At 39.0% G+C, this 23,048-nt stretch overlaps 1 protein-coding gene across 1 annotated transcript in view; it reads left to right on the forward strand.

The window, feature by feature from the left end:
• Positions 1–23,048, forward strand: part of LOC150091095 (uncharacterized) — a 334,378-nt gene that overhangs the window by 176,484 nt on the left and 134,846 nt on the right. The window contains exon 10 of the mRNA XM_090374226.1: positions 6,392–6,431. Within this exon, the coding sequence (XP_090230352.1) occupies positions 6,392–6,431 (40 nt within the window). The remainder of the gene's footprint in view (positions 1–6,391; positions 6,432–23,048) is intronic.

The following is a 23,048-nucleotide window of genomic DNA, read 5'->3' on the forward strand; positions in this document are numbered from 1 at the left end:
CACTTCTTCTCAAAACCTGTGCTCCTGAACTTACTCCTGTTCTTTGTCGCCTTTTTTCACTTTCTTATTCCACAGGCATTTTTCTTTCTGCTTGGAAATTTGCTCATATCAAGCCAATTCCTAAAAAGGGTGACAAGCCCTCCCATCCAATTATCGTCCCATTGCAATTACTTCTACTTTTTCAAAAGTAATGGAGAAATCAATTAACTGCCAACTCTTAAACTACCTAGAAACCATCCATCTGATCAACGATTGCCAGTATGGATTCCGTCAGTTTCGACCCACTGGTGATATTCTGGCTTATGTTACCCATTTATAGACAAATTCAATGGAAAAGTTTGGTGAAACACAAGCAGTTGCTCTTGACATCTCAAAGGCTTTCGATCGTGTTTGGCATAAAGGTCTTCTAAACAAGCTTCTATCTTATGGTTTGACAACTGTTTTTTGTAATTGGTTATCCATTTTTCTCTCTGATCGCTCACTGAGGGTGATGGTAGATGGCCCTTTGTCTTCTAACTTCTCCACAAATCTGGTGTCCCCCAAGGTTCAGTTCTTTTCCCCACTCTTTTCCTCTTGTATATTAATGACCTTCTTCCATTGACTGGAAATCCTATCCATAGTTTTGCTGATGATAGCACATTGCATTCCACTTTCCATTTTGAAAAACCTTTCCCTACTCAATCAGCATCAACTTCTCGAAAATGTGCTACCAATTCCTTAAATCCCAATCTTCAGGTAATTCTACAGAGGGGCAAAGACAACTTAGTTGATTTCAACCCTTCTAAAACTCAGTCTTGTCTTATATCTCTCAAAAGGATTCTTCTGCTCCTATGCTTATCTTTGGTGACACTCCGATTTCTAGGCAAGATGATATATCTCTTTTGGGGATTACCCTGACTTCTAATCTGTCTTGGCACAAGCACATTACAAATATTGCTTCCTCTGCATCTAAAAACTTGGTTTTCTCTTTCACTCTCGGCGTTACTTTTCTTTCAAACAGCTGTTCACTCTGTACAAATACGCCCTACCATGGAATATTGTTCCCACATCTGGGGTGGTGCCCCCAAAACCTCTCTCAGGCTTCTAGATTCCATTCAGAAGAGGGCAGTTAGGTTAATTAATGACTCCTCTCTAACAGAGTCTCTCCACTCTGTCTCATAGACCTACTGTTTCTGCTGCATGCCTTTTCTACAGATACTGCCACGGACACTGTTCTTCTGAATTGGCTTCTATAATTCCCGCTCTCTCTTTCAAAACAGTCCGAACACGTGCCGCCACTAGCCAACATCCATTTACTGTCTGACTTCAAACTCACAGAGCCAACTTTTCATCTTCCTTGTTTATTCATTCAACTGCCCTTTTCTGGAACAACCTTCCTTCATATGTATTTCCTGAAAATTACAGTCTACAGAAGTTCAAGTCTAATGTGAACAAATATCTTCTTTTGTATTCTCAACCTCCAACCCAAGCAGGATACCAAGTACTATAGGTTCTAATACCTCTCGTGTTTGGGGTTTTCATAAAAAAAAAAAAATACATGAATACATTTTTCTTTTGTAGTATGCATCAGATACTGACAATACTGCAAAAGGAAGTGCTTTTGTAGAGCTACAGAAAATATGAAAAGATCCGCCTAGCATTGACTGAGTCTTTTCATCGTCATCTTCTTCCACTTCTTCCAGTCACATAGTTCCCTTAGGAGCTGGTGTGGCCACCAACAAATTCCTCCAACTGCATCAATCATGTGCTATATGAGCGACATCACAAAATGTCATGCCCAAAAGTTCACTGATTCCATCCTTCCATTTAGTTGCAGGTCGTCTTTTAACAGCAGTTTTTGGAGTTGGTTTTGTTATGGTCTCAGCGGCATCAGATAATGTGGTGGTATGCCATTGCCTACCACAGTCTTCTTTCATACACTCTTGTTTTCTCAGCTCATGGAATATCTCAAGTTCGTGCTTCTCTGCGGCTTGTAAACTAGTTATCAGTGACTTTAAATTCACACACTTCTTGCATGTCCTTTCTGGCCAAGTGAAATTGCAAATAATGTTGGGTGTTAAAAACATGTTAGTAGAAATTTTCTTTTGTAGGAGACATTTGTTTTTCTAGGCACTTTTCCGTGAACAAATTGTACACTTTGTATACATCCACCTTTTCATTTACAAGGAGCGGTGCGAAAGTAATGCCTCCTTTATTTTTTTTCTAAGAAAATTTAATTCCTACAACTATTTTTTTTTTAAACCAATTAATCCTCAATCATTAATAAACACACTGTTATTTTTCCACAAAGTCACCATCATTTTCTATGCACTTCTGCAATCCCTGAGTCAGATGCTGCATTCCAATCCTGTAAACATCCTTACTCTTGCTCCAGAGGGCTTTGCAAACACTTGAGCTGATTGTCGTATGCAAAATGGTTCCACAAAATGCATCCTTCATAGGGCCTAAGAGGTGATAGTCTGAAGGTGCAAGATCCGAGCTATGAGAGGGGTGAGGAAGAACAGTGCACTCCACTTTTGCAATGGTCTCCATCGTGTGCAGACCGGTGTGGGATTGTGCATTGTCATGGAGAAGAACCTCATTAAGGATTTTGTCCGGTAAAACTCTATGGATGCGTGCTTTCAACTTTTCAGTATTTCCGCATGTCGATCTGAGTTGATTGTGGTGCCACACTCCAAGAAGTCTACAAGCAAGAGCCCATCTTTGGCCCAAAACACTGTCGCCATGACTTTATCAACAGAAGGCTACCTTTTGAACTTCTTCTCACAAAGAGAATTTTGATGGTGCCACTCCATCGACTGTCTCTTTGTTTCAGTGTCTTAATAGTGGACCCAGGTTTCATCACCTGTGACTATCCGTGAAAGAAAAACTTCTACTTCATTTTCTTAGTGCTGGAAAAGTTCCATACAGATGACTTTCTGGGTTTCTTTGTGCTCGTGTGTCAGCATTTTTGGGATCCACCATGCGCAAACCTTGTTGTAGCCTAGTTCCTTTATGATGGTTATCACAGCAGGTTTTCGTATACTTACGGCATCACACAATTTGCATGTTGTGGTGCGGCAGTCCTCTTTGATCAGTGCATCGATCCTGCTCTTGTTGTCACTGATGTTAATGGCCGACCGCTTCAAGACTTGTCAACAGTGACATTTCCCCCACTCTTAAAGTGTCTTACCCAACATCTAACTGCACTCACATCTACAGTATTGGCACTATAAACACTTTTGAGATGTGTATGGATTTCTATAGGTGTCACTTCTGTGGTAAGAAATTCATTCCCCGCTCTTCGCTTGATATGTATATCTGTAACATCCACTATTTTGAACTATCTGTGTGCTGCACTCACGAGACAGATCACGGCGCCACTCAGTATGGTGAGACTGGAGACCTTTAGTGACTACTCATTGACACTCGAAATGATCTGTGGGACCACATTTGAAAGCAAAAAATTAGGGGCATTGTTTTCATACTGGTCCTCGTAGGTATTTTCTGTTGTGGGTTGTATGTAATCAGATTTCTCAGTCGGGAAGTTTTCAGTGGGTTCTAATAAACTTGACAGTCTCAGTAGGAAATGAGTTTTTTCTTTCTTCCCTCTAGTCCTTTCCTTGTGACTTACCTTCTCAGAACCTTGTCACAGCAGAGGTAAGCCACCCATCACTTACTGTGAAAGTATCTAAAGAAAAATTTCTTATATATTTTCAGAAGGATCTCTTCAAAAGTGTCCTCAGAAATTATAAATTATATTTATTCATATGTGTTCATGCAGGCCTTGTACTCATGTGAACAAGATCTTATAACATTTGCAAGGTGGACTAGTCTGCCTAGAAAAGCAGTTTGCATGCCAAAACTGTTTTTTCAAAATGGCCCTCTGTTCAACATCTTATTCTGGCATTTATCTTACATTCACAATCAATATCCACAACTTTCCGCTTGCAGTCTGCCAAATCCCATGTACTTTTTCTGACAGAATCTCAGTTATCGGTTGATTCTACAATTGCTCATCTCAGTTGCCCAAATTATTCGCTGTATGATTCCTTTCGCCTCAAAGGTGGTATTTGTGCATATGTCCGTTCTGATATTCCCTGTCAGAGACTTGGTAATTTGGAATCTACTCTTTTCGATCTTCTGTAGCTTAAAATCTCTCTACCTCATTCTGTCAAATTCATCTGTTGTCTCTACCATTCTCCCAACTTCACTGATCACTTGAGCTCTTTGACTTCCTCTCTTTGCAACTTGACTTTCTCCAGTCCAACTTTCCTAACAGTGTGGTAATTTTCCTTGGTGATTTTAATGTTCCCAGGGCTCACATCTGGTGAGTATGGGCTTGGCAAACCCAGGGTCCTGAGCTGGATATCATATTTCTTGCTTTCTTGGTGATTCCCTTTTACTCTCTCTCTCTCTCTCTCTCTCTCTCTCTCTCTCTCTCTCTCTCTCTCTCTCTCTCTCTCTCTCTCAGGGTAACACAGGAAATTTTTTTTGGCTGGTGCACAATAAGCCTCAGGCTTCCTTGCACCATATGGCTAACAATAATAATAATAACTACTTTGGCTCGCACTGCATTGCTACTTCTGTTGACATAACATTCACCACAGTTACATTTATTTTTAACCACTCTTTTATGATAGTTCTCAGGTTTTCTAAGTCTTTTCCTGGTTTAATCACATTATCTGAGCTACCTTCCAAAATAAATAACATTAAACTGTAATAAAACAGAGTAAGAGAGCAAAACAAGGCAGAAGACGTTTACAACAGGTCAGATTATAATGACAGTCACCATGTGGGGCTAGGTGAACTTACACCACTTGGTTTCTACATAGAATTCACTCTCTTCAAGTGAAAAATGGTGTAAATCCAAAATTGATAATTTTGGACCTACACCACTTGTGAACCAACCGGCTCATATATTAATATATACTGAGTGATCACTGAATTATGACCACCCTTATGGAAAGTGAATGCAACCTGTTAATCACTTGAGTAACGAGAGTGCGCATTTAGTTGATCCACGTAGCATAGATAAGGTGTCAGTGGTTCAGTAGATAGTAAAATTCCGAGTGTGATGGGTAAATGGAAGGATTTATCGGACTTTGATAAAGGATGGATTGTGGGAGCTTGACGAGCTGGTGCTTCGATTTCCAAAACTGCTAAAATGTACCAGGACTGCCGTCAAAATGGTCAAACAACAACCCGATGGCAAAACTGCAAATGTCAGCGAAAGGTTGAAGTTAGAGGTGAGTGCCGGGTCCGATGACTTGTATAGGCGAACAGGTGCAGCATTGTTCAAGAGTTGACTACCCAATACAACGTAGGCCAACCCGGAACAATATCTGCCATGACCATGCATCACACGCTTGCATGTATGGGCTATACCAGCAGATAACCCATATGGCATCCTCTCCTAACTAAGGTTTATCGACATAAAAGATTTGCGTGGTGCAAAGAGCATGCAAGTTGGACGTTAGAAGAAGGTGTGCTGGTCAGATGAGTCACATTATTTACTCCACGCTGTGGATGGTTGTGTATGGATTTAGTGTCAACAACATGAGGCTCTTGATCCATCATGCATGGTATCAAAAGTGCAGGCTGGTGGAGGAACTTAGACTCCTGGTGCATGTGGAACAACGTATCACTGGTCTCTGCTGTTGTCAACTGCTTGCTGGCTGTGTATACCCCGCTATGTTACACCTTTTCCTGAATGGGGATGGTGTCTTCCAGGATGACAATATGCCAAACCATTGGGCACTTACTGTGCAGGAATGGTTTGAGGAACACAGTTCTGACTTCCAGCATATCCATTGGCCTCCAAACTCCCCTGTTATCAGTCCCATAGAGCACTTGTGGGACACTATGGAAAGGCATATCAGGCATCTGGATACACCAATCACCTCCATACCTGCATTGCTGACCACATTACACATAGCTTGGTTGGGCCTACCTCCTTAGTGCTTCCGACATCTTGTTTAATCAATGCCATGTCGGATAGCTGCTGTACTGAGGACAAAAGGAGGACCAACAAAGTATAAGGTAGGTGGTCATAATTCAGTGGTCACTCAGTGTATGTTGAATAACAAGGAGGCAGAAAAATGGAAAAAAGGGAAATATTGAAGTGCAGTCAAAGACAGAAAATGCTAAACCTATGCAGAGCGTAGACAATAAAGTGAGGGAGAAAAACTTTGTTGGCTTTTATCCCCCTTTTATCACTCTCTGCCTCCTGTCTTTATTTATTTATTTTTAAAATTTTTTCCCTCACTTTAACTAATATTAATATAAGCTATTGTATTTTCCCCCACGGTTTCACTCTCAGTATATTGTTAAAAGACTACATATTTATTTCATATACTTATGAAAAATGTGTTTTTTCTTTTAATGGGTTTTTTTCCCCCATTTTTTACAGAAAATGCTGTTAAAATTTGGAGAACAACTGGATACTTCTGGTACGTAGTGTATATTATTGGACTTATAAATGCATAAAAAATACACAAAAATGTGTGTGCATAATGCGGCTGTGCACCATACAATATATATATTTTTTTTATTTTAAATTGAAGTGTACTAAGTGATACTGATATAGGCTAATGTGTTATTTTTTGTAAAAAATTCTGTTGTGGGGGAAAAAAGTTCCATGAAACTGTCATTGAGTTCACTGCATTATGGTATATGCAATAGAAAGAAGGGTGACCATAGTGCTGTGTCTTGAATCTGCTTACTAAGTATACATTGAATGCAAGTTGACCAGCATATGTTGTCAGGTCCAGGAACTTGCCAGTCTGTATGCATGAATTGAATGGTTATATAATATCATTATATAATATTATATTATTACTATGGAGTAAATACTAGCATTAGCATTAGTAGAGGCATTTGATGCAAGAAAGCAAGCTTATGTAGCATCAGCCAAAAAAAAAAAAAAAAAAAAAAAAACACCACTTCCACTTCACCCCTCTGTTCGTTCAGAATACCTGTCCAGCTGAGCCTTAAACTTATTTAGGCTATCAACTTCCACAACAAGGGATGGAAGTCTGTTCCACCAACCAACTACCTGCTGGCTAAAGGCAAATTTCCACACATCTATCCTACATCTGTCTTTCCTCAATCTGAATTTATGCCCTCTCAGGTGATTATTCTGAGCAAGAGGAAGAATCCCATCGGCATTGAGCATGCTCAAACCATTCAAGGCTTTATACACCTCTATCAGATCACCTCGCCGGTGCCTAGTCTCCAGACACTGTAATTTGCAAAACTTAAGCCTTTCTTCGTAAGAGCAACCCTTTGTTCCATTCACTAATCTTGTTGCCCTTCTCTGTACTCGTTCCAGCAGCTCTACATCCTTCTTGAAATGAGGCCTCCAGACCTGTATACAGTACTCTAGGTGTGGCCTGACCATTGCCTTATACAATGGAATAATCACCTCCTTATCCCTGCTGGAAAAATTCCTGTATATCATTGACAATACTCCATGAGCTACTCTTGCAGCCCGTCTGCACTGCTCAGAGAACTTCATATCTGCCTGCACAACCACCCCCAAGCCCCTTTCATTCTCTACCACTGTCAGTGTTGTACCACAGAGTTGATACGTTGCTCTGGGGTTGCTGTTTCCCATGTGTAGTACTTTACATTTGTCAATGTTAAACTTCATTTGCCACCTCTCAGCCCACCTGCTCAACCTTTCCAGATCCTGTTGCAGCAGCATTGTGTCAGTAGTGTCCTTGACAACCCTGCCAACCTTTGTATCGTCTGCAAACTTGGACATTAAGCCCGATATAACATCATCAATATCATTTATAAATACAGAAAACAATAATGGACCCAACACTGAGCCCTGCGGGACTCCACTAATAACATCAGTCCACGATGAGCAGTGTCCATTGATTACCACTCTCTGTCTTCTCCCCCTCAACCACCCCTTTATCCATAGCAGCAATTTGCCTCCAATGTCACACTGCTCCAATTTGTGTAGCAGTCTTCCATGTGCAACAGTATCAAAAGCCTTTCTAAGATCCAAGTATATAATATCAAAGTTATTCCCTGCATCCAGTTCTTTTGTGACTGCATCATAGTATCCAATCAAGTTGGTCAGGCAAGACTTCCCCTTAACAAAACCATGCTGTGTCTGAGCTATAACTGAAGTCTTGTCTAAATGATCCTGCAGTGCTTCTTTAACCAGTGCCTCCATTAATTTTCCTGGAACAGAAGTTAAGCTCACAGGTCTATAATTACTTGTGTCAGCCTTTGATCCTCCTTTGTGAATTGGGGTCACATTTGCACATTTCCAGTCTATGGGTACCTCCCCTGAGTCCAAGGAAGCTCTCATAATTATGGCTAAGGGTTTGCTTAGTTCCTTTGCTGCCTCCTTTAATATAACTGGATAGATCCCATCCACTCCGGGTGCCTTTCTTGTGTTTATCTTCAACAGTTTCTCCTCCACTTTACTCCCAGTTATTTCAAGATTCTGTAGCTTACTGCTAGAGTTGAATACACCTCTGGCATTCCCCTCGCTGAATACCTCCTCATGTGTGAATGTCGATGCAAAATATTCATTTAGTTTGTTAGCTACCTGAGCAGGATCATCAACAGTTGACCCATCAATATCAAGTGGACCAATCTGATTCATCCCCTTCCTTCTAGAGTTTACATAAGTAAAGAACTCTTTGCTGTTTTTCTTTGCATCCCTTGCCAAGGATTTCTCATAATCTGCCTTCGCCTGCCTAACCTCCTTTGTAACTTGGTTGCATATCAACTTGTATCTATCATAGGCTTCTGTGTCATGTGTTAATTTGTATGTATCCCATGCATTTTTCTTCTCTGCCATATGCCTCATTAGTTCATCTGACATCCATTTTGGCCTAAACCTTGAACAATATTTCTTAGTTGGTATGTAAAGCCTAGTAGCTTCCAAGATAAGTTCTTTGAATGCTTCCCATTTTGAATTTGCTGTTGGTAACATCATCAGTTGGTCCCACTGTATAGAATTTAAATACTGTCTCAGTCCATCGTAGTCGCCTTTACGGAAGCAATAACCCTTCCCTTTACCCCTAATAGTAGTTACGTCTTTGAGTAAATCCCACTTCAGCACACTGTGATCACTGCCACCTAGTGGTTCATTTATCTGCAGATTCTTAATGCATGAAGAATCACTGCTGATAATCAAATCAAGAGTATTACTCCCTCTAGTTGCCTCCCGAACATGCTGATGTAGAAAACAATCATCCAATAAATCCACAAAAGCCCTGCTAGTGTGTGAGTAACCAGCCCCCAAAATCCAGTCAATATCTGGGAAATTAAAATCTCCCATTATAAGACACTCTGATTTACTAGCCCACTCTATTTCCCTGTACAGTTCCTTATTATACTCATCAGAGTCATTAGGCCTATAGCACACTCCTACTCTCAATTTTGATCTCCCAATGTTTATGTCACACCAAACTGACTCCACACTGCACTGTCCATCGATGTCGACTGGCTTCACTTCCTTTGTTTTTATGTGTTTCTTAACTAATAGCATAACACCTCCCCCCTTCCTATCCTCTCTATCCTTTCTGTAGACGTTGTACTCCCCAAATTGCAGTTCCACATCCCTTATATCTGTGTGACACCACGTCTCTGATATCCCAACAATATCTGCCTTTGATGTTTTGAGCAATACCTCAAATTCATCAAATTTATTTACTAAACTCCTAGCATTGGTGTACACGCAAGTATACCTGCACCTGTTTCTATTCTTAGCTACCCTAACACAACCCATGTGTTTACTTGTACCGCAATGGCTCCCAGCGGTCTCTGAAATACCATGCATCTTGTTTTTCAGGCTTCTGCTCATTCTAATAGAAGCAGTGCAAGAATCTCTTTCACCTCTGCCAGTGGCTACTGTCAATCTATTGGTCTTTGTCTCCTCCCAAGCTAGCAGTTTTCCGACCCACCTAACACTGCCTCGATAGCATCAGCAAATATTCTTGCACCCTTTCTATTTAAGTGTATCCCATCCCTGTAGAAGCAATCTCTCCTGTTAACAAGTACAGTCCAGGCTGAAAAAAATTCTACCCGTTGAGCCTTGCACAATCTTTCCAGGGCCGAATTGATCGACAAGGCTCTCATCATATACTCCCTCCTATCGTGTCTGGGCAGAATTGCAGACACTTTCAAATTCAACCCTAATTCTCGGCTTTTGTTCAACAGTGACCTGTACTTGTTAAGTAATTCTGCCGGTCTCCTACTCTTAATATTATTAGTGCCAACGTGTACAACTATATTACCTTTTGTGCCCTTAAAAGATGATATTCACTCTACAATGTCATCAACCTTTTCCCCTGGCAGACATACCCTGGTCCTGTTCCACCTATCTTTTTTACAAAGCATGTTCCCCGTTTCCCTGACAATAGAGTCACCAACAACTACTAGTTCCTTCGGGACCAGCGCATTCTGCCATAATTATATTATATTGCAGAATTCTGCCATTCTGCCATAATACCATAATACACCATAATTTACTCATAAGTTTAACTACATAAGTAATAAGTGATGAGGTGAGTGCTGAAAATTAAGCTAAGCTATACATACGATCTAGTTATTACATTACAGCACATAAGGACTCCTTAAAATATCAAGAGTCTACATAAGTAATATAACTTCATTGTTTGATTTTATCTTGTGTTGTGGCAACCTTCATAACGAAATACCATGTATTTCACTACTTTGAATAAATAACGCTTCTCTAGTAGAGAAGGCTACTGTTATTTATTCTCAGTGGGCACCACCACCCAGACACATTTCGGAGCTTGTTGGCTCACTCATTGGTTGCAAATCACGGTTGCAAAGTTAATTCCAAAATGCCATCACGGTTGCAAAGTTAATTCCAAAATATGAGAGATGCCAAATGATGAAGATAATGATAATATGTTGAAGACTAAATGACGCTTTGAATAAATAACGCTTCTCTACTAGAGAAGCGTTATTTATTCAAAGTAGTGCAATACTTGGTATCTTGTTGTGAAGGTAGCCACAATATGAGATAAAATCAAACGATGCCGTTACACTACTTATGTAGTTAAACTTATGGGTAAACTATGGTGTATTTACACCGATATTATATAGTTAATTTCAACCCATAACATATTATGCTGTGTGCATTTAGTCTTCAACATTTGAAGATAATGCAGGTACTCTGATAATGGCATGTCTACATTATCAGGGTACCTGCCCGCCCACTGATGAATGAGCCAACACGCTCCAAAACACATCTGGGTGGTGGTGCCCTCTGATAATAAAAAAAATATTTATTTATTTAAAGTAGTGCAATACCTGGTATCTTGTTGTTAATGGTATATACAGATACAAGTAAGGTTGATAATTAAAAATCCTTAAGTAGGGTATTTTTCTTTTTTTAAGGTACTAAAAGGTATTCATATATTTAATATTATGAAACACTAATTCAATCAAAAGATACAAGTAGATATGGATTAAGTGACTTAAAGGAATGCGTATTAAGGGACTTTTCTGGTGTATTAATCAGAAAACACGAAGTAATATTTTTACAGAAAATACACTGTTTGAAATTACAAAAATAACTATACATAATCATATTGCAACATTAACAATTACTCCTATTTATATTACTAGTTTCAAAATTCAATACAGCTACTCCCTGGCTTACGTAATACTCAACTTATCGAAATTCGACTTTATGTAAGTTTTTGCCAGCCGTTGCAAACTTAAAAAAATTGTGGAAACGTATTTTGCATCCCGTAGGAATAAATGGAGGTATCGTGAAAATATCGTCATGTGAACCCAGTAACACTTTTTTTTTTTTGGTAATTCGTTCCAAGAACTTGGAAGTTGAAATTTTTGCTATATAACTAAGCTATTTATCTCTCTAAAAGATCCATTTTTATAATGGAAATTGCACTACACTTTCATCGTTATCATATATGTTCCATTGTAAGAATCAATTTTCAACACCTTTGTGATTTTTTCTAAAACACATTTCTGGAGGTCACTACCATAAAACAATAAAAACAATTTGCACTTTCCGGTTTATTGGGCTTTTCTGTTAGCGCAATCTATTATAAATGGGTAGTAGACTCGATCTTATTGCATTTGCGATAATTCCAATAACTGGAATTCTGTGGGTTTTTACGTTACGGCAGTGTTTCCAAAATGAGGTCCACGAAACGGTGGTTGACCACATATATATATACAGGGTGATTTACTACCAGTGCGACAAACTTGCAGGAGGTTTAGGGGGCACAAAGACGAATCAGAATCACATAGCATTGCAGGGTCCGAAATGCCTTTGTCGTGCGGTAGAGGACATTGAACGGGAGTTCGTGTGAACAGCGATCCTGCTGGAAGTCAGCATTTGCAAACCAGTTCCCGAGGTAGTAGGATGGACGAGTATTCAAACGTTGAACTGGCCTACATGCACCTTGCGTATGGAGTTGCGGACTGTAACGGGTGCGCCACTCTGCGCTTGTACCAGGAACGTTTCCCGCACAGGCGTGCTCCTCATCATACGATTTTCGCACATGTGCACAGAAGGTTACGTGAGACTGGTTGTTTCACAAGAGGTACCATGAATCGAGAGCGAACGACGAGGATGGCAGACAATGAGGAGAATGTCCTACGTCTTGCAGAAGGCAATCCGAGTACGAGTACTCGAACGATAGGCCAACGATTGGGTATTTCCCAATCCACTGTATGGAGGATACTGTCAACAAACCAAATGAGTTTATACCATCTGCAACACGTCCAATCAGTGGAGCCTGTGGATTATCCACTCCGGAGGACTTTTGCTACTTGGTTTCTTCAACAGAAACGGTTCGCAAATGCTGACTTCCAGCGGGATCGCTGTTCATGCGACCTCCCGTTCAACATCCTCTATGGCATGACGAAGGCATTTTGGACCCTGCAATGCTATGTGATTCCGATTCGTCTTTGTGCCTCCTACACCTCCTGCAAGTTTGTCGCACTGGTAGTGAATCAACCTGTATATGCATGCACGCATATGTTATATAGAGGGGTCTGCGAACGTTTTGATGTTGTCCGTAGATCTCAGTAGTTTGGGAACCACTGTTACGATATTATGGTGAAATGAGTTCCTCTTCACTGAAATCTTCAATCATATAAAAAAGCAACAGGTGGTTTAATAGGTTCAGGCATTGCCCTGTGCTGATTCTGCAGCTGCAGAGAAATTTTGTGATGTGTTGGAAAAATCTTCTAAATCTCCACAGCCCTCAACTTCTGCAGCGGCGTGCTTATCAGCTGGAAAGTTAATTCTGGCAACGATGCTCGAAAGGTAAAACTTGCTGAGGTTATGCTTGTCTCCTCTCTCTTTTTGTAATTTTATAAATTTTAAATTTTTGTAATTTTGTATACTTTTGTAATTTTTCCTGTACATGAGATAAAAAAAATTGAATAAATAATTCTATTTACATGTTCGTCGAACATTTCTTTTTTGCTTCAATCAAATTTGCAAGTGCTGCATAAGCATTTAGTGAAATTCCGACTTATGTAGAGTTGCGGAACACAACCCTTACGTGAGTCTGGGAGTGGCTGTATTAATAAAAAAAATTATATTTTTTCTTTTGTTTTGGGACTTCCAGAATTTGCTTATTATTTTTTATTTGATTGACAAACTCAATTTGTGACAAATTGTTATTCAAGTTTATGATCAGTTCACTTTTAATCATATCTGTTTTGTGTCTATTGTTCTCATCTCCCAACTTCAAATTCCTTATCAAAAATAATCAGTACAAATTAAAAAAAAAAAAAAAAAAAATGTATGTATTTCTTGTAGGAAATAAGTTCAAGGACATATTTACAACATAATGATCAGAAACCAAGACCTGTATTTGGTTTAATCATCTTTTCTTTCTAGAGCATCCGGGAGCTTTCTCAATTTTAAATTTGGTACTGTCTAGTCTAATAAAGGAGGTAGCATTCTTATATATTTTCTTCAAAATCATAATGTATGGGGTGTCTATGCCTTGTCCTTCCATTGTCCTAAACATTGCCTTGTGCTGTATGGAGTCAAATTCCTTTTCATAATCCACCAATGCCACGCATAATGGTGTTTTATATTCATTTGCTTTCTCCATTAGCTGAGATATTATGTGAAGGTGATCTGAAGTTGAGAATTCTGTCCTAAAGCCAGCTTGTTCTTTTGGTTTTAACCATATTCATGCAGCAAAATTATGATTGCGTTATTCCACTCCTTAGGCATCCTAATGTATTTTGTGAAGAGTCTTGCCAGTTTGTGTCATGTCTTTTCCTCACGATTTTAACAACTCTACAATAACTTCATCTTCACCCAGATCTTTCTGATTCTTCATTTTCTTAAATGCATGTTCTACCTACCTCATCAGGAAGGATATCGGAGATGCTGTATGTGTTGCTAATTTGTGAACCATCTTCTCTACTGCTTGCATCATTTCCTCACTCCTTATATAATTCTTTATAGTAGTCTTCTGCTATTTGAATTATGCGTTCTCTGCTATTTATAAGTACACCACTGTTCTTCAGTTTCAGTATCATTTGTCTTTCTGTATTACTTCTCATTTAAGTCCTTTGTTTTCCCTTAATGCTTGTTCTACTTTTCTTGTGTTAGATCTGAGTCTCTTTCTAATGGCTTTGCATATATCAGTATACTCAATTTTGTCCTTGTTGGGGTTTACCTTGCTCTTCATTTGTCATCTTCGGTTCATCATAACAAGTGTTTCTTGTTTTTTCTTATTTGGATTTCTTTTTACCTATAGGTTTCTTGGCTTTATCACTTTCAGAAAATTGTTGTATTCCATTGTCCATATCTTGGTTCTGAAAGGTCTTCAGAAGCTCAGACTTATTCTGCTTTCATATGAAGATGTAATACTACAACTCAGTTGCAAAAAAGTTGTTTTATTACTGTAATAAGGATAAGTGGACTAGAACCAATGTATGTCTCAAGAGCTAAAGTTAAGGATGTTACCGACAAGTTTTAAGCAAAAAACATTTGCAGCCCTCCCACACAAGGGGGTCTCAAAAAGTTCATACCCCTACCTAGAAATAATAGCCCTGGAAAGGTGAAACTTCACAGGAACTTTAATCCCTTTCTATATACTCTCCATGTATAGTAATGCATTTTTCCCATCTGTGGATCAGTTGTTCAATGCCCTGATCATAAAAGTCTGGATTTTTTGCCTGAAACCATGATTCCACTTCATTGATGACTTCCTGAGACAAATAAAAGCTGCATCCACCATACTGGTACACCCAGCATTTGTCACCAACCGATCAAAAAAGTTCTCAACATCCCCATTGCACAAACCGAACAGTTGGCAAGAACATTGCATGCAACATTGCGTCTGTAAAGGCATCAGCAATCTTGGTACCCATTGTGCGGAAACCTTAGACATATGCAGACGGTCATGTAAAATGTTGTGGGCAGATCTACAACTAATTCCCACTGCATTTGTGATGAAATGAATTGTCACACATCTGTCACTCAGCACCAACTGCTCAACCTTTGCAACCATCTCACTGTCTGTGGATGTTGATAGCCTTCCTTCTCTTTACTCATCAAAGGCACTTGTATGATCACACTAGAACTCTCGTTTCCACTTTTTTGCAGTGTCATAGGATGGACAGTTCTGCCCATACACAGCTTTCTTGCCCTGCAAATGCAGGAACTTGATCACTGCTCGATACTCCACTTTGTCAACCGTAGTGTCCTTCCTCAGATTCTGGGCTCCACCTCTAGTGTACAATCACCTATGGGAATAAAATTTCACATGTTAGTTATTGAATATGTAGACAACTTATTAAAAACGGCATCTTTCTACTACTGTTTTATCTAGGTCAGGGTAGAAACTTTTTGATACCCGCTCGTATATATATATATATATATATATATATATATATATATATATATATATATATATACAGGGTGTTTCAGTTAAACGTTTCAGAACTTCTAAGAGGGGTAGGGTACATCCTGACAACTCGAAATCATATAGCAATGTGGAGTCGGAAATGCTTTCCTGAAGCGGTGTTGTACACAGAAGCACCATAAAGAAAAGAGACCGTAAGTGAGAAATCGTTTTAATAATACATGAAAAGAAGCAAAAGGTACATGGATTAAAGTAAGTGTTCGAAGTTTCTTCCACGGGCTACAATGCACGCCTCACATCTTCGACGCATGGACATCCGAACATTCTGGAATACTCCAGGCAGCGTGTCCAGACACAGCAACCGGAGGATTATGCACCTCGTATTGCTTTCGCACAGTGGTACCTGGGAAAATGTGCTACAAATCCCCTTTTTCCTGCTGAAGTGTTGTTTTCTGATGAGGCATCCTTCACAAGGGAAGGAATTTTCAACACGCATAACGACCATATCTGGGCGGTCGAGAACCCGCATGCAATACGACGTCGTGCAGCACAGATTCGATTTTCGGTCAATGTATGGGCCGGTATTATGGGAGATCACCTCATCGGACCTTACCTGTTACCGTGTCGTCTAACCGGACTTATCTACTTGATCTTTCTGCAGCAAGTATTGCCACAACTTTTGAGAGATGAACAGATTTCTGCATCGACGCAACAGACAATGTCGTTCCAACACGATGGAGCCCCTGCCCATTATAGCGGAGATGTTCGTAACTACCTGGATGTCACATTTGGTCAACAGTGGATCGGACGTGGTGGTCCCGTGCGTTGGCCTGCTCGGTCACCCGACCTATCATGTCTTGATTTTTATTTCTGGGGTCATATGAAATCGCTAGTTTATGACATCCCTGTTGACAATGCTGAGGAGCTGGTTGCAAGAATCGCAGTAGCTGCCGAAGAAATTCGCCTGGAGTATTCCAGAATGTTCGGATGTCCATGCGTCGGAGATGTGAGGCGTGCATTGTAGCCCGTGGAAGAAACTTCGAACACTTACTTTAATCCATGTACCTTTTGCTTCTTTTCATGTATTATTAAAACGATTTCTCACTTACGGTCTCTTTTCTTTATGGTGCTTCTGTGTACAACACCGCTTCAGGAAAGCATTTCCGACCCGACATTGCTATATGATTTCGAGTTGTCAGGATGTACCCTTACCCCTCTTAGAAGTTCTGAAACGTTTAACTGAAACACCCTGTATATATGTGTGCATATGTTTCTGTGTGTGGTATTTGTATGAACACTGGATTTTCTGAGAAGAAAATTCAAAGTTTTATGTTTAAAACAACTCAACTTTATTCTTATTTTTACATAAACATATAATAATCACTTTATTTGTCATCAATTTACTATACAATTTACTATATTTACTATACAGTAATACCCCGACTTACGCAAACTCGGAGTTACGCGGTTCTTGATGTTTTCATTTGGCAACACTACCGCTCAATATCTTCAAGGTCGTTTTTCATATGCTGTTGATATACGGTGTGACGGCAGAGAGTGAGAGCGAAAGATGAACAAAATTCAACTTTGCTGCCGCATGAGCTGCATACATATACAAGAATTTGTATTCCAACTGTCATATTTATATATGTGCGTTCGAATTCTTGCTCAACTTTTGTCGGAAATTACATCGTTTTCACGAGAGAAATAGATCGCGTCGGTCGAGCCGTATATCGATGGCATATGAAAAATGACCCTCAGTGTTTCTCTTGCTGTGATACGCATTGGACGTGTTTCGCGTGAACTGTACATGCACAATTACGATTTTACAATCGACAAAAGTTAAGATTGTTTTGTTATATGTCTTCTAAACCCTTAAAAAACTAAGTCGTTCAAATAAAATAAATCTGATTCTCCTGCACCTCATAAGAAAAGGAAAACGATATCTTTGGAATGTAAACTTAACATTATCAAGGATTTTGATAGCAGAATGAAAATTTTTGAATTGGCAAAGAAGTTTGAGCTACAGGAATCCACAGTAAGAACAATCATAAAAGATAAAGAAAGAATTCTTGAAGCGGTGAAAAATGCTCAATCCTTGAACTCAAGCATAATTCATAAACGTCATGGTATTATTGCTGAGATGGAAACAATGCTGAAATTATGGTGTTGATAATCAAGTAAAAGTGAAGAATTGTCCAGTCGATCAGAACACTGTGTGCTATCAAGCTAAGCTGATTTTTGAGAGGTTGAAAGAAGAAGCTGGGAAGGCGGGCAAAGATAAAAACTTTGTAGCTAGTAACGGTTGGTTCAACCGATTTAAAACTCACTGTAACTGGCACAGTATCGTGGAGAGTAGAGAGGCGGCAAGTGCCGATAAAGAAGCTGCGTCTTTTTTTCCTGAGACACTCAAGGCTATGATGGAAGAAGGTGACTATAGCAGTGAAACCGTATTTAACGTGGATGAGACTGGCCTGTTCTGGAAGATGATGCCTAAAAGAACTTTTATCGCGCGTGAAGAAAAAAACTTTCCAGGCTTTAAGGTTTTCAAAGACTGATTGACAGTGATGGTTGGCGGGAATGCAGCTGGTGACTGCAAGTTAAAACCTCTCTTAATTTATCACTCCGAAAACCGGACCCTTTCGTCGGACCCACCTATTGCGTAACTTCGGGGTATTACTGTACTATACATGAGTCAAAGTTACATTTGCACACATCTCAGAGGTTCTTGTGTGAGGCTGCAAAACCCAACACTTCTGAACTTGGTTAAGTATATAGATAGATATTTTAAACTTTAGAAGAAGGGGATGAATCAAATTGGACCACTTGATATATCAGTGGTTAGACTATTGATGATCCTGCTCAGGTAACGACAAACTGAATGAGTATTTTGCATCTACATTTACACATGAGAAGTTATTTAGGGAGGGGAATGCCAAAAGTTTATCAAACTAACAAGGAGCTAAAGGATTTTGTAATAACTAAGAGCAAAGTGGAGGAGAAATTATTGAAGTTACACATAAAAGAACATAGGATGGATGGGATTTATCCAGTTATATTAAAGGAGGCAGAAAAGGAAGTAAGAATGCCCTTTGCAATAATTATGAGAGCTTTCTTGGACTGGAGGTGTGCAAATGTATCCCCAATTCACAAATGGGAATAAAAGGTTGAAATGAGTAATTACAGACCTGTTAGTTTAACTTCTGTTCCAAGGAAAATAATGAAGTCACTGTTTAAAGAAGCATTGCAGAATCATCTAGACAAGACTGCAGTTGTAGTTCAGACAAAGTGTGGGTTTGTTAAGGGGAAATCTTGTTGGACCACTTTGATTGGATACTATGATGTGGTCACAGGATGCAGAAAATAATTTTGATATCATATACTTGGATTTCAGGAAGGCTTTTGATATTGTTGCACGTAAAAGACTGCTGTAAAATTGGAGCAGCATGCATTAAGGGCAAGTTGCTGCTATGGATAAGGGGATGATTCAGTGGGAGAAGACAGAGTGGTAATCAATGGATACTGCTCTTTGTGGAGTAACGTTATAAGTGGAGTCCCCCAGGGTTCGGTGTTGGGCCCATTGTTGTTTTCTATATTTATCAGTGATATCGATAAAGGTATATCTTCGTATCATCTGCAAGTTTGCAGATGATACGAAGGTTGGCAGGATTGTTAATGACAGTAATGACAGCACACTACTGCAACAGGATTTAGAAAAGTTTGGCTGAGAGGTTGCCAGCTCATGGGGCCTTGTCAATGATATACAGGAATTTTGCTAGCAGGGATAAGGAGGTGATTATCCCATTGTATAAGGCAGTGGTCGGGCCACACCTTGAGTACTGCATACAGGTCTGGTGGCCTCATTTTAGGATGGTTGTAGAGCTACTGGAACAAGTACAGAGAAGGGCAGTGAGATTGGCGAGGGGAACAAAAGGTTGCTCTTACCAAGAATGACTTAAGTTCTACAAATTGCAGTGTCTGCTTGGCGACTAGGAACCTGCATGGTAATCTGATTGAGGTATATAAGGCCATGAATGGTTTGAGCAAGCTCAATGCTGATGGAATTCTTCTCCTTGCTTAGATTACGCACGTGAGGGGGCATAAACTCAAATTGAGGAAAGAAAGTTGTAGAATAGATGTGTGGAAATTTCCATCTGGTAATTGATTGCTGGAACAAACTTCTATCTGTCATTGTGGAAGCATTGTGGAAGTTGATAGCTTAAATAAATTCAAGGAAGAACTGGACTAACATTTTGGAGCAAATGGATAGATGAAATGGGAAGGTTTTTTTTTTTTTTAGGCTGATGCTGTATAGAGCTTGCTTTCTTGCATCTTCTACTAATGCTAATATGCCAAGAATAGCAAAGTTTTTAAATGAACAGGAAGTTATACTAGGACAAAAATGTAAACATCCTTAAGGGTGCGCCGACCGGGCTAGCCGAGTGGGTAAAGTACCTGCCCGGCAACCCAAAGGTCGCGGGTTCGATTCCCGCCTCGGGCTTGGATCAAAGTACTGCAAAAACCTTGGGAGGTGCAATATGGCCACAGAAGCCGATGCGCCAACAACTACCAAATCAAAAAAAAAAAAAAAAACCTTAAGGGTGCATCCCTTGCACAGGTTAGTAAACAAGAGACCAGTTTGCTTGCACTGTCGACAGAAAACGGTAGTCATCTAATACTAATACAATTAGTTTGAACTACTGATTATAATGATTAGCTCTAATGTAATTGAGCTTGCATAAACTTCCGTTGTTACCCAGAAATTGGAGATGGTGTATTACAAAGGAAGGGGAGGGATGTTTTTTGTAAAAGGTAGCCTGTGTATGATAAAAGCAATCTTTTGCAAGGTAGCTTATCATACTCAGAGTTTTACGACTCTACTCTATAATCAATGTACATGGCATTTCGATAAAAAGGCACCAAACTTGCTTATTTTTACTTTACTTATTTTTAGTGCAACCTAAAAATAAGCAATACGCTGCTTATTTTTTATGTTGGGCTGTGTGTCATTTACACTCCTTTTTTTGTATTTGAGCTTAAATTTAGTGTTAAAATTGGACTAAGTATTGTCACTTAGTTTTTCCAGTTCCTGAATTAAAGGTTTGCTTAACCAGTTGCTTTTTTTCTCAGTGGGAATGTAGTTTTCATTGTCCTTGGTTTAGTCTAAAATGGTCAATGGTGTACTTCTGAAATGATGATAAGCCAATTTTATTTGAAATAAAAATAAAAAAAAAGAAAGAAGTGATGTATATAATGTAAATTATATGTATATAAAACATTATGTAATGGTGGCTCTTGTTTACTAACCTATGCAAGGGTGAAAAAACAATTTGTTTATTTTTATTTTATTAGAAAAAAAGAATACATTTCCAAGAAATGAACTTTAACTCAATACAGTTGTGCTCTACATAAATACTTAATCTGTTTTTATTAGGATAACTCTGTAAGCAATATGCAACATAAATTAATTTAGGTTTTACCTTATGGAATTAGAAGGGCTTCATAAGAGATCACTCATTTATCTTGTTTTTTGACCACCTCATCCAATGCTGAGTCATATGAATCTCTTTATTCAGTGGCCATCACCATGAAAGAATACAAATAATCATGAGATATAGAACTCACAGTTTTGATGAACGTCAAAGTAGAAGAACTTCTCCCATGACCAACTTACATGAAAGAGGGCCAGCAAGAACTTATAGGCTAGACTGCGACTTTGGTTTGAGGAAAAGCTTTGGTGGTAAAAGCATCATTTTCAGTTTTTGGTTCTACATTGCTTATCATTATTATAGTTTCCTGCTGATTTTTTAAATTATAATGTTCAGTAATCATTTGGAAAATCCAATAAACTGATATCTTAGCCGACAGCTTCATAGCTTTTCATGCTACAGAGTTTTTTAACCTTTAATGGTGATGTGCAGAATGGGGCTCTTACTGCCTTGAATTGAATGTAGCAATGTGCAATACATACAGTTGTTTTACAGTTAAGGCGTTAATATTTGCATTCTGTAATTAATTTTATGACATGATTGAAGTAACTCAGAAGGTCATAGGATTGTCTGTTGCTATTTGTGGATGAAATTAACATTATGAATTGATAACACAGGTCAACAAGTATTTTTCATTAGAAAAAATTGTGTTGAATAGAGATCTTTGGAGGTTGATTCCAGATCTGTTTTTGGTTTCCCTCTGACACAAGTTTTGTGATGAGACTGATTACATGACCATACCTATTAAGTCAACCTATATGGATATAATACAGTTGAACTTGATTATAACGAACATCAAGGGACCGACAAAATTTCCTCGTTATAACCATTACTCACTATATCCATGATAGCGGAGATGTAGAAACCCCTGGGGCCGTTAAACAATGAATACTTTATATCAGTTATGAGTTAAATCTACCACCTATGTTTTTTTTAAATTCTCAATAACTTCATAAAAAGATAGATTCAAAAAACAAAAAAAAAATATTAGAGAATAAAAAATAATATCTTTGTGGGATTTCAAATCAGAGAATCTTTGTGGGATTTCAAATCAGAGAGTTTCTGCAGGATGAAAGATTTGGAATATGCTTCAGTGTATTAAAGCTAAAAGCATAGCAGGCTTTCAAATGGCTTTGTGATACTTTTGAGTAACCACAAGTCTCCTACATGCATAGGCACCTCCATAGCCAGGTGGGAAGGAGCAGCAGTGCGTAGCACACGCTTCTTGATTAGACCGGGGTTCGAGCCCGTCACCACCAAATACGGAGGATACGGAAAGGTCAGGGAATGACCACCGCATATCCTGGAGCAATATGGCCTTGGTTGCTAATGCTCCTAAAAACCAAATAACAAACAAACAAACCTACATTCAAAGATGATGAGTTCTGAGACTGCTCGTGAATGTAAAGAAATGCTGTCATACGTTGCTGAAATTTTATTTCGTGCATTCTCATTTAGACTTCTATCCCAAAAATCTTGGCACAGTGTGAGTGGTCAGCAGGGGGGAAACAATTCCATCAAGATATTAAGTTGTTGGAAATCTGCTACCGAGGTTTCTGAGATGAATGTATGTTTGTAGAGTACGACTGGATGTTGTGCTATGAAATTCCAGACAAAATACCAAAGGAAGTCGTCCACACAACATTTTTAACTTTTACATATCTTATTTTTTAATATATTTTAAAGACTAAATGCACAAGGCAAT

This window comes from Mastigoproctus giganteus, chromosome 1, assembly GCF_048544385.1.
Source record: "Mastigoproctus giganteus isolate SK-2022 chromosome 1, ASM4854438v1, whole genome shotgun sequence".
Lineage (NCBI taxonomy): Eukaryota > Metazoa > Arthropoda > Arachnida > Uropygi > Thelyphonidae > Mastigoproctus > Mastigoproctus giganteus.